Source organism: Branchiostoma lanceolatum, chromosome 4 (genome assembly GCF_035083965.1).
Source record: "Branchiostoma lanceolatum isolate klBraLanc5 chromosome 4, klBraLanc5.hap2, whole genome shotgun sequence".
Taxonomy (NCBI): Eukaryota; Metazoa; Chordata; class Leptocardii; order Amphioxiformes; family Branchiostomatidae; genus Branchiostoma; species Branchiostoma lanceolatum.
In genome coordinates this window covers 2,009,801-2,023,436 of record NC_089725.1, presented here as the reverse complement: position 1 = coordinate 2,023,436, position 13,636 = coordinate 2,009,801, and the positions used below count along the sequence as shown (strand labels likewise).

At 41.6% G+C, this 13,636-nt stretch overlaps 1 protein-coding gene across 1 annotated transcript in view; it reads right to left on the bottom strand.

The window, feature by feature from the left end:
* Nucleotides 1–2,378: 2,378 nt before the first annotated feature.
* LOC136432210 (angiopoietin-related protein 7-like) overlaps nt 2,379–13,636 on the bottom strand; it is a 67,849-nt gene continuing 56,591 nt past the window's right edge. The window contains exons 3-5 of the mRNA XM_066423254.1: nt 10,271–10,444; nt 5,842–6,150; nt 2,379–4,855 (exon numbers count right to left, since the gene is read on the bottom strand). Of these exons, the coding sequence (XP_066279351.1) occupies nt 4,176–4,855; nt 5,842–6,150; nt 10,271–10,444 (1,163 nt within the window). The 3' untranslated portion in view covers nt 2,379–4,175. The remainder of the gene's footprint in view (nt 4,856–5,841; nt 6,151–10,270; nt 10,445–13,636) is intronic.

Sequence of the window (13,636 nt, the reverse complement as noted above, 5' to 3'; positions counted from 1 at the left end):
AAACAAAATGGCCGCGTCAGGAATGTCACATTCTCAGTTTCGGTTCCAAATCAGATTCCAAATCAGATGCAACATAACATTATTGGAATTTGCAGAGTTGTCAAAAAAATTCAAAACAAAGGTACATTGATTAAGATTGATGAAAAAAAGATTTGCAACAATTACGCCGTTTTGCGCCAACTAAAAAATCTCAGTTTCCGGAGACAAATTGGCTCTGTCCAGTTAGATATTCGCTTTGAGTATACAGACACATGCCTATTCACGGTCAAAAAGTCATCTAAACCCGACAAATGACCAAACAGTGAATAAATAACACTGCATTCATCATGGCATTATAAAACTCCCCGAACTAGGCATTAAAGTATTAAACCGAAGAACCGTAGAGCACAAGTTGTTAACGGGCTGTACACTGTACGTGCTTAACACGGCCAAAAAGGTGAATGCCATGTCGTTGACTTGTCTTGAGAATGTGTGTACAAGAAACGTACTGAAACATCACCAAGGAAGCTCATCCGTTTTGGTAGTAATCAGTGCTAAACTTTCTTCCAACACTAAGGTATTTACGGCTAAAATTTTCAACGACCACTGTCGCCTTCTTCGGGATCAACAATAACCAATCATTTCCGAACGTTAACTCGCGAGAGTTACAGACACGTGACTTTATTGACACGTGTCTTCATGGATACGTGACGTCAGCATTTGGTCAAACGTGCCAGGAACTAAGTAACGCCCACTGTCTCTGTCTCACGATGGCTGGAGTGCCCTGATGTATAATGCCTCCTTTATACCAATCATAAAGTAGTCCTGTTCAGTGTGCAGTATTCTGGCTTTGTGAAACATGATATCTGGTACGTAGGCTCCTATTCCAAAATGCGCTGCAATTTCATTGCGACCGAAATTGGATTTATGTTTACTGATACCTTTACTTAGTCATTTGAGTAGCATGCCAAATGGGACTGAAAAACATCAATAAGGAACATACATTGAAAGGATTTTTTAATCAACGAAATTCGTTAAGCGTTCTTCCTAATTTTAGGTCGAAGTGCAGACGCAGCGAGATCTCCACTCTAGTTCAATTCGGGGGGTGGGGGTACTAGGATGGCAGTCGACTAGGCTGACTATAATCAAGCTTCTAGCTGATCTTCCGCTGTTTGGATTCCTATAATATTTGTAGCTAACAAATGATCTAATCCCGGGTTGTGCCCAGAGACATGTCCGAACTTGCGCCCCGACGTTGTGCCCTTGGGAAAGGCACTTTACACGTATTCCCCCCTCAGTTAGAGGGACAAGTCTCCAACGGCAGTTGTCTTCAACTGGCGGACGAGAGCAGCGCCAGGCGGGCTGTTGTTATCATGGCGGACCTCGAGCGTAAGAGTCATCCGGCAGCTCGCTGCAAGCATCCCAACCAGAACCAGCACGTCTCCCTCGAATTGGTGCCCCTGGAGAAGACGGATGCCAAAAGTGTGTGGGTCTCAGATTCGCAACCTGTCATCCACCTTAAACAAATCCACGCGAAGGCTACCGTGTCAACCCTCCTCACTCCGATGAAGGAACTGACACGGTCAACATACTCGATTTGAATATCTGTATTTTGTATCTGTACTATGTATCTGAATACGAATGAAGATTATACGAGTGGTTGCCATACATGTAGCTAACCACTCTAAGCCAGGAGAATTGGAAACATCCTAATCCAGTTGATTTATGTATATAAGCTGACTTGGACCACGGTACCAATTGTTGCCAGCCTAAGAACTATCACCACGTTATGATGACTGGTTTCCATGGTGACAGAGAATGCTCAGCGCCTATTGGATTGATTGTCATAGTTGTTTAAGATCCTGATCTATGGTTAGGGAATGGGTGTATGCCCACAAGCTCTCGTGGTGAGAGGTGGAGGCCCAATCAGCCCCCGACAGGGGGGGGGGGTTGTGTAACACAGGCTAGTAAGGGTACAAAATATACATATATTAAACGGGATGTATACTATGAAGGTCTTTGAAGGTTTTCATGAATGGTGTTATCAGGTTGGTAAGTCACTGTTAATCCGAACCGACGTTTTGGTGACCGTCTGTCACCTTCCTCAAGGTAATTCTGACCGCGGTTCGCTTTGCACTGAAGCCATAGGTGTCGCTGCTTACATGTCCGGTCCCATATGTAAAGTATCTACATAATATTACATACATAGATAGTTGATACGGTGTTAAAAAATACGTTCCCGAAGAATGTTGTAATCCAGTGATTGTTTTGTTACCATCTTCTTGGCGTAGACGTTGGACATGGCTCAGCACATATTTCAAACTTTGACCGTTTTATACACACCGTTTATCGGCAATATCATACACATACAACATAAAATAATCCACATACAAATGGAGTCGTGAAAATACTGCATTTATTCTTCAAAATGCTTCTTAAACAGCTATTTACAATAGCTGCTATAGGGTTTATCAAGCAATATACCAGAGACATGTAATCTATAGTTGTTGTCTTATGATATCTGGTACGATGTATCAGTATACATTATAAACACGACCTGTGATGTTAAGGCCAGAGGAATACAATAAGTTGTCTTGTGGACAATAGCAAAGAAAGTAACATATTTTCCGCTTCATAAACTTAAAAACTCAAAAACAACTCGCACTTACATGTAAGTAGACAGGTAATCTATGATATTTGTAAAAACAAAAAGCCCCCAAGCAACAATAGTTGCAATTTGACTTACCATTTTTCCAAAAAAAACTTACGATCCGTACGTCGGCTGTGTGCTGCAATTTATTTTCTTCCATTATAAGGTAAGCCCCTGTCACACCTAGCCGACCACGGCCTCCCGACCTCCTCCAGACCATGGTTGGAGGTTAGTCGTGAGCAAGACCGTTATTGTTGGCAGTTGGTCGGCTAGATTGCCTGCAAATCTTTAAAAAGCCAAGTACAAATTTTGAAGAAGAAACCAAAGTCTGGAGAGCCATATTCTTCTTTGATACGATGATAGGAGTGAACTGGAAGTAGAATAGGACGGATTCCAGACTACTGCTAATGCTAGGGTCACATTTCATAACCGGGGCTCGGCCGGGCGGAAACGAAAAATCGAAGTGAATATTAATGAATTTGCAAAAGCTATGCTCTTGAATAATGTTGGGTACGTTTTGTGTTTTTGTTATCTTTTGTATCATACTTTTCGTTGCCAAAGACTGCCCGGCCGGGCCCCGGATGTGAAATGTGACCCTAGCATAACCCAGCGCCCACCTTTGTAGGGTGAGTTTCGTTGCAGATGATAAATAATAAAGTCGTTGCAGAAGGTCGAGAATGTGTAACAGGGGTTTATCAAAGTTTTTAACATGCATTACAGTTATTTCCATCCTCTGTTGCTGCATGTTGTCGCCACGTCAAGTTGTACGAAGGATGTTTTCACCTGTGAAGAAACGTCCACATTCCGGAATGTAAAAGTGAAACTCACACTGTAGCACACCAAAATAGTGTCGCATGCAAGGATATAAACAGATCATGGCCCTGTAGTCCTGGTTCAGCTGATTTTACAGCGGTATGAGTTAGAAATACAAATAAAATCAGCAAACAAGGTCTTGAAGCAACAACGCTCTGCCACCAAGTATGCGGAATAATAGCAAATTGACCAAAATATACTGCAATTCATTACAATTGGTATATCAACAAACCAGTGTAATGAATATCTGTACAAAATATCGGTTTTTAACTAAATCATAAATATTAGAATTGGCCTGGTTCAATTCCTTAGTATCAATGAGGGTATACTACTGTTTACATGGGTATTCTATTGTCTGGTTGTGGTACTGTAAGGTTTACCTTGACATGAAAGATATTGCGAGTAGATTTATCAAGACCTATTTCAAGTATCACAATGATGGTATTTTGTACATATATACAATGCGTTATGTTGACATGTCTGTTTATAAACGTAATGCTAATTATTACACTGTAGATCCTTCGTCATTAGCGAATATTGGCACGGCAGCTCTTGAAATACATTCAGAGTCAGTATCTGTCAAATGGCCTCTATCTTTTTCTAGTATACAAGTAACCTTCTTGATATTATGAGATGTTTTTGTTCAGGGTCAGTGATTGGAAATAAAGTCAAGTTTTACCATCTCTTCGTCCGTACTACAACGCGTGATATAAGAAGGCGGAATGTGTTCGTCCTATGGCACAAAGTTTGCGGGCCGTATTTTCATACTCACACTTTTCAGTGAGTACCGCCACCCTTTCCACGTGGACCACTCGATGCCGTCTTGTACGGCATCGGTATAGTTCCCACCTCGGTAGTATATCCCGTTCAAGTTAGCGTTGTAGCAGTCGTTGTACCACCACCCTCCCTTGAATAGCAGCGCGCAATTCCTGGAGGAGCCGTCATTGTCCCTGTCCCTAGTGCTGAACTGCATGTTGTTAAGGTTTCTGGTGAAGTAATCCATGGTGGCATTTGTGCCGGCTATAGAGTCTCCGGCGTTGCCTGAAAACGTGCCAAGACGTATCCGATAGTTGTTACGTTCTGTGTCTAACTGGATGGAGCTGTATTCAGCGTAAGCCTTGTTGCCTTCCCAATCTTCCATGTCGACACGCAAGCGGTACGCATTCTGGCTCAATAGCAGATAGATTGCGTCCATTCCGAGCCAGAACTCGCCACCAAGATCTCCGAACCCTTTTTTGTACTCAGTCCAATTTCTGTAAAAGTTAACGCTGCCGTCAAGTCGTCGTTGTAAGACAGTCCAGCCACCCCCGGATGGCCCCATGTCACAGAACACGTATAAGGCGTTGGTGAAGTTCTTAGGCCATATTGGGTATATCCCGCTGAGCACGTTACGTGTTCGCACATCGGAACAGTCTGAAAAATAACAATAACGAAAAAGCTTCAATTCACGCGTAACATAACCAAAGGTACATAACGGTATATAGCCACACCGTTCAAAGTCATCAATGAGAAGTTGCCAAATGTATAGATATGGATGTATAAATGAACGTGATTATTATCTCCATGAAAAATGGAGATATAGTTTAGGGTGTGTCTGTGAGTGTGTCTGTCTGTTTGTGTTTCCGCACTACTCTAGTCAGCATAACTCATGAACCTCTTGATGGATTTCGATGATATTTGGTATGTGGGCGGGTGTTGGGAAGCCGAAATTCAAGGTCGATTTTGGGCCCCCCAGCATGTGACCTTGGTACTGCAGCAGAACTTCCGTTTTTGTATCTTTTGACCTGTACGTGCTATGGTCTTGTTAATATATATTCTAAGCTTAGTGAAAACAATTTCGTATTTGTTGTAAACAGGTAACAACAAGAGAATAAACTGCACTCATGGTATAAAACTATACCATTTAAAGTCACAAAAGAACAGTTACCACATGGGTAGATGTGAGCGTTTATATGAAAGCGTGTTACTGTTTTTCAAGCTTAGGCCACGTACACTGACTTGATTATGTGGATGACATCCGCGCACGCTTCTGTCTTCGTAGGTTTCCAAGTAAGAAAAAATAAGTTTTTTGTTGTAATTCTGTTTGTCGTACAAAGAGGCTGCAAAATGTGCAAATATATGTCGAAACTGGAAAAACAGTCTTCCAAGTTTTCCAAGGTTTTCTAAGAAGACGTGAAAGAACAAAACAAATTGTCGGTGAATTTATTGTTTAGCATACTATATGTTCAGTCATTTGTAAAAACTTCCTTACCACTCAGATTTTAAAATAAGTCTTTTTGGCTAAAAAATTTTTTCACGCTCTCGCATCAATTTTGCAGTTTACAGCGGGTGTCATCCATACGATCGAATCAGTATGGCCTCACTAGTATACTAAACAAGACAAGGCGTTGGACATTCACCTCTAACAACACAGTCGTAGCATCCTCCAATGAAGCTGAGGCGATCCTGAACCATCCTCAGTCGACCATCTTGAACATTCAGCTGACTAGAAACACTGTCCAACTGCGTCTTCAACAGCTTTGTCGCATTCTGGAGCTTCTCTATCTCGCAGATTCCATCCGTGACTCGTTTGGCGAGTTCGTCCTTTTGGTTCGATAATCTATTAGTTCTTATTTGAAGGTTTACCATAGTCTTTGCATCGTCAACAACCTTGGACTGTAGTTGCCCCTTCTCTGTCCTTAGGTTCTCGACTCTCAGATAAAGCCAAGCTACAGTGGAGATAAACATTCTTCGTCAGTAGGGCAGGGTTGATACTATTTACACCCCCTGTCACTATGGCGGCAAACTGGCTACGACCGCATTGTGACTTGAAATTAAACAGAGCGCTCAACAAATTTCACAAATGATAACGATTATTTTTACGCTTTCTGTGTTTTGCTGTTTTTTTAGTCATACGTTTTTTGTACTGCATTTTGCATGATATTCCAATTATGAAATCGAGGATGACACAAATCCAATCCTGGTCGCAGCTTGATCGCAAATAGTGGAATGGGGGCCTCATCTGTTGTATACATTTCTAAAACACAATAAACGGAAACTGATTTCTGTTGATCGTATCATATGATATATACCATTGCAAATCTTATTTGCCGTCCTTGATAAAGATATCCAGTTTACTCTGATCGTACATTTATGGGTGGAGCACCAGGGCTATTTATGTGATTGGGTAGGTAAACAAAGGCGCCAAAATTTACCTTGACCATATGTCCTATTTTGAAAAATACTTATATATTATTGAAAAGCTTGTGTATTTTCTTTTTAAAAGGAAACCTCATCTTTACTCACCACGATTTCATGTAGCATTACTGTGACTGATTTCGTTGGCGGGTAAATCAATCATATCTTTGTTATTACGTTATTAATCTTTTTGTATCATGCATCGTTGGTAATCTTATATATTTCCCTTTATAACTATACTTATCATTATCCTGTATAGAATGGTTGAATACCAGAGCTGTGTTACTACGTCACAAAACAAAAGTGCAGACATTTCCCTGCCAACACAGTGTCTGACGTTGGCATGGGAGTTTTACCACTTTTTGAGGCGGTGTATATAGTAACCCAACGACGAAACCAGTCATAGTGCTTGCTACATAAAAAAAATCATAAAAAAACGGGAACGATACCTGCATTCCAATGATATGGCACAAAAGAGGAATATCATTGTAAATGGTAATTAAGCTTTTGCAATGATTCTAATCAACATACAATTGGTTCCGTATTAACGGACATACAATCGAGCGAAATCAACTTTTTAAACCTTTTGTGTTTAGGTTAGCTACATTGGTTTACATATTGTATTCTAATTTGACAAATTGTACCCAAACAGCACAATATTGAACTGTATTTTACATCCATCTATATAGTTTTAAGATAGATTCACGGGTCATGGCCAGAATCATTTTCAATATAAACACGTATAAGAACATTGGTGGTTTGCGGAAAGCTCCTGTCATTCCGACCGCAAACTGTGATTTGTTCATGCAATCTATATTCAGCGGGAGGCAATCGGGACATATTGTCCGAGGTTTGAGGTCTTTCAAGACAAATCTGCGGTAGCTTCTTATCACGATGTGGTGTGAAATTGCTTCATTATTCCTTGGACCGAATTTCAAAGTACCCCAACAACTTTAAATCAATAAGCAGTCAATCACCGACGCCGACGCCGAAACGGATAACATCTGAAGAAAGGGATCTGAAGACAAGTGGTTTTTACCTACTTCCAATACATCCTAATTTTCCACATTTTGTACCTTTACTAGAAATCGATAGAGTAGTCCGTGGTGATGTATTTCTTAGTCCACGGCGTTATTGTGTGCAGGGGCACCTTCATGCTCTGCTAATAAATCGTTTCTACGTTTCTAACTAAGGCGGCATTTTTGGGTCAACTACCGCCGGCAGCGCAAACAGAACTAGACACTGTGTCCCATTTAATTCTTTTTTTAGCTGTTAAGATGTGGAACACACTCTTTACACTGACTCGGAATTAGACGAGTTAAATGGCGAGCACATATTATAATGACTCTGAAATTGTTGATAACGATCTTCTGACAATGGAGGTTCCACACGGATCGATACTCGGCCACATGATGCCCTAAAGCTTGTTCGATGATGGAGCATCTGTGCTCACTCAGACAGAGCCGAACCTGTCTGACGACCAATAGACAATGTCAAGTATTGATCTATTACTGCGCCATCCAGATTGTTGGATATTCGCATGGGACAAATAGCAACAGCTAGTTATGCTGATGCGCGTGTGTGTGTATGGTAGTTGCTTTATATCCCCTTTCCACTTCAGGTGGCGAGCGCGCTGTGACCGCTGAATGACCAAAATTCCGACAGATTGCTCAAAGAATCTTAAACATCGCTCAGACCTTTGTAGTATCTAGTGGCTCAAAGGGAAGTACTTTTCCTTGCTGTTTTAGTATCAGGGGTCCTTTCACAGGAAGGGGTGGCTAGCTTTTGCCCTTAAACGTACTCAGGGCACCTCCTCAAACATAGAACCCCAATTTTAGTCCCTTCCGAAAGACGGGTGCAGCCCCAGCCGAGATATCCCCCAAGCAAGGCAGGGATTAAATTGGGATCTCCAAGTTAGCAGCATACTACTTTGAACCAGGAGCTCAACCGTGAGGCTGCTACCAGTTGAGCTTCAGGGACACCCCTGAATTTTAAAGATAAAGAACGATTTTCAGGTGTGCTTAGTTGTCTTTTAAATCCTGTACTCTAGCATCATATTCCAATTTTTGGAGCAGCTGCCAACCTTAAGATTAATTAAACGTTGCCATGTTATTATTCATCAAATATTGTTGTTTTTAAGAGAGGTTTGAATGCCAACCGCTCAATATGTTTTTACATGTAAGGTAGTAAACACCGTAAATCTAAACCTCCATGTCAAATGATGGATTCATTAAAAACAGTTATAAAACGTGTTATCCCGATGACGTTTATTCCGCCGCAACCTTTTATACGGATGGATGTTGATACCTTTCGTTAGTTTTTGCTTCACACCGGATGACCTCATTCCACCTGACGGCGATCGCGTTGCGACTTCGCTGCTGTCTAAACTAGATTTGTGTAAGCGTTGATTTCATAATTGTATTATTATACAAATTGCAAAAGTATGACTGAAAGGACAAAAATGCACAAACAAAGCGTAAAAAAATCATTTTCACATATAAATTTGCTGAGCGATCCGTCAAAGTTTAGGTCGCAGCGAGTTCATAGCGAGGTCGCCCTAGTGGAATAAAAGTGTTACCGTAGCCTCCGTTGCAGTCCTTTTCACCGCAGCGTTTTTTTTTCAATTTTTGTTGGGGGGGGGGGGGGGCGCCACGTATCTGCTTGGGATCCCGTATCCGCCGTGCCCCTGTGTCCACTATAGACCCTGTGTCTGCTGCAGGGTCTATAGCGGACACAGGGGCACGGCGGATACGGGATCCGAAGCAGATACGCCACGAAGCCCCCCCCCCCCCCCCCAAAAAAAAATTGAAAAAAAAAAACGCTGCGGGGAAAAGGACTGCAACGGAGGCTAGTGTTACCGACAGTTTTTGTTCACCCTTGTGAAAATGGGGGTGTGACTGATAGCTATAGTTCACCCATAGTGGAATGGGGGTGTAACAGGCAGTTGTAGCTTAAAGATACGTTATAGCTTGTACTATTCTATTAGTTTTGTGGAGCGAGTGAAATGGAATGTGCTATGCTGAACACTGTGACCATTTCTTCGTCGCGATATAGACTTTTAAAACACTTTTTTACCTCTCAGAGTCGCTATCTACATGAATAGGGCGATACGAAGCTTTGAACGCTGATTGAAATACAGAACAGCCTCCGATGAAATCTACATGGTCGACTGATGGACGCCTCAGTACGAGAATTTTACGACAACGCATGGGTAATTCCCTTTCTTTATGTGATCTGAGATGTTAACAGCGTCTACCGTGACTTAATAGATGTACTCCATCTAATTCCCAATTACATAGCCCTCCAACACATGTACTGAACCGAAGAGCCATGCTTTCGAAAATCACTTGCAGCTAGCTCGGTCAAACAGGTCTTTCAATGTTGCTCTCCGCAGATGGTAAACAATATATAAGACAAAAATAAACGATACATGATATCTACTAACATATTTCCACCAGGGTACATGATTCTGCCACCCTGAAAAGATATGTCCAAACAGATTCCCACCCAAACGTCCCCCAGTATAATGCACTCCTGTATTTCTTTACTGTACAAACCTGGGGGTGATGCACTAGAGATCGCTCAAACTCAGTGTTTTTCATAGTGACGGATTTATGTAACCAGTATATGATTAATGTTTATGGAATTTACCTGTGAACGCCGTTAACGACAATAGGACCACCCAGGTGAGAATGGTGCAAGCTATCTTCCATCGCCTCCTAGCCGTGGGACCAAGATGGCTTCTCGTCTTGTGCTTACTCTTTGCGGCGTCCATCCTCTTTTTTGTGTCCTCCAGCTGCAGGCATGTCAACTCTATCGTAGGATCTGTAGTTGTACACAAGAAAGGGCAATAAAACACCTGCTTTAACGGAGTCACACTACGGATAGCCTATGTCCTAACGTTTGATAAAATACTCGGGGTCCGTAGTCTCAATCTGTCAGGTCTACAGAGCAGTAGCCCGTCACCAACATCAGTCTTGTACGTCAGTGAATCCTATCGGGGCCCCGGTATATCTTCTGGAAGGTGAAAGAAAGTGCATAAAAGGGGGCATAAATGCCATTAACAAGTCTCATCCCTCATCCTATGTGACAGGTGGAATGAAGAGGTCACCTCCAGATGTCACCTCGTCCCACGCTTCAAGAAACCCTCTATAGATGAAGATTCTCCGAGAGAGTGACGCTAATCCAACGTGATACGAATATGACCTATCTGGTCATCTGGGTGTAGAGAGAAAAAAATACGTAACATATAGCATTCTCAACCTTCTCTACTCTTAAATCTACTGCTCTGTACTATGCTTTTGACCCACAGCCGTCGCCATCTTGTATAAGGGCGGTGATGGACAAAAATAAAATTCTTTACGAAGAGAAGTTCATTTCCTTGTAAGACTCTATAATTTTCGGTAATTTCCCTGCACAGGAAATTACTCTCTCTAACTACCGAGTCCCGTTTATTGGAGTTTTATATAGCATACATTACTACAAGGGGGGAATGGAGGACCACATAAAAATACGGTATTTGAGACCATTTCGTGTTGTTAAACCATAACAGTCTTTAGGCTAGAGGCACTACAGCTTGGCTCATACATTTATGGAACGAACATATCTGTACCAATGTGTAAACGTTTAAATTTCCAGCTTGTACTGTAGTAGCGAGACCATTATGGAAAGCTACGACCTAAAGTATTCAATAGTAGTCCGATAACAACGTCGTGTAATGTTTTACAAATGGAGTCAGTTGACCTAATTTTTTGTATCAAATCATGGAACACATTGAATTTTCCTACGCATTATAAGATATCGATAATCGCTATGTGTAATTTTATTACAAAGGCTTCAGAGAGCAATGAAGCCTTTGTCCAGACGCTACTGCTTGTAGAGCAGGTGGCAGCAACTTTGCAGATGTCATGACAACTTATTTCGCAAGAGGGCGCTTAATCGAACGGACTATTAGAAATAACATCAGAGGTACCCGTGCATATCATACACATCATCAAATCTATAGTAGGCAATGGTTACACCCACCGCTTAGCGACCAAAATGTGATTGATCAATCGCTCAACGAATTTATTAGACTGAAGCACAAATCTGTTTAAATTTCGTGAGTTGTTATCTTTTATATACTTCATTGTGCTGCTTCATAGTCCAATCGTAATAAAACCGAGGGTCATAAAAATCTAATTCTGACCGCTCAATGGTTCCTCAGCGGTCGGTGTCCAGTACAAAGAAGTAATGCCCCCATTCCACCTGGGCGGCGACCTAAAATTTGGCAGAAATCTCAACGAAAAAATCTCTAATTTTATAGATAGAAAACAAATATTTTCACTCATTGTGTGCTTTTGTTGTTTTTAGTCACATCCTTACATTCTTACACTTTGAATGGTGTTCCAATAAAGAAAGCGTTGTTACACAAATCCAATTTATTTAGATTGCAGTGAGATCAGAACGCGATTGCCGTCTAGTGGAATGGTAGTCTAAGGGACTAACTTCAAACTGTCGATATAGCATCTGCATGTTTATTGCAGGGAAAATCTCATCCACGACTTTTTAGTGCGTTTGACTAGACAGTGGCCATGAACGGATCCTAAAATAGTGCATTAAAATCAGACTGTACGACTTGAAAGCGTAAAAAAACGAAGCAGGGTAGACGCTATTATCGTTATTTAAGTACGATCGTGAAAACCATACGTTGTGGTTGGTGGGACGGAGGACATTCTTTTTGATGTGCTGTTAATGAAAAGGCATGTGAATTAATAGCGGTAATGACAACGTGGGCAGGACTATGCATGGTATGTCCATCACCGTAGAATCACTGATACGTTACCATTCCTCTTCTCTTTTCTCCCCCCTTCTCTCTCCTGATTCTCTACCCTCGACCTCCCCCTCTATCTATACTTCAGATAACTGCACATGAAATCAGGCTATCAATTCACGTTTTGTGAATAATATTGACCTGAAGGAAAGAGGAAAACCGATGCATCTTGAGCCAAGATGAACATATCGACACGCACAACAATGAAGTGTCACGTGTGTATCAATCATGGTATGAGGAATCAACCTGGCAGATCAAGCATTGCCGCAATCTTTCTATATATGCATAGACGAACGTTCCTTCCTTGAAATCCGTTTAAACATAGCGTGAAATATACTAATAAAAGTAGACCTGGTCGTCGTAATGAAGTTTAAGGTTAACATACCTTTTTCAGTGATCCTAACATCAACTGGTTCTACCGGCAACCTGATGCCTGAGGCATTGGAGTAATGCGGAAAAGAAGGAAGGTATTGGTAAATCAATGGCGAGCTACCGTAAGGGATTGGATGGGTTATCTCTACAAGTCCAGATGAATGCGGGTGAGAACTTTCCAGCCCTCTGCAAGCGCGCTGCCGGACAGATATATCTCTGGAATTGACGTGTTGACGCCACTTTGCCGTCTACTTGACCTATTGCTTTATAGCTTATCGTAAAACTTGATCGGTAATAAGGGCGTCTTTCAAACTAGACGGCGATCGCTGAGCGACCGTTGAGCGACCAAGTTTTTATTTGCGTGACGCTTGATTTCATAAGTGAAATATCAAAAGTTTGGCTGGATAATAACCCCAAAGCTTTGTTTGAGGCCGTATGACAGTGGGTTGCGATTCTTCTTTTAACTACCAAAATCCCACAAATTATAGAAAAGGTTGGACATTACATATTCCATTGCTAACAAAATAGAAGTCAAACCCTTCACTAGTTATAGACAATTACGTTTGTATAATCTAGTTTAGCCGCTTTTATACCTATTTTGTACCCTGTTCTTTTATCTATGTTATTTGCAATTAGCCTTCGGGCAGGAATTTGCATAAACTTATCATATCGTTATCCCCTGTGTCTAGGGCAAGGTATTGGAAGGTGGAGCCCAATCCTTTCGTTCCACCGCCTTTTGCCCTTTGCCCAGGTACCCATTTTTAGACTATGGTAGAGTGAGAAAAGTCGCGTTAAGTGTCTTTCCCCACAACACAGTGTCAAGCCGGGATGGC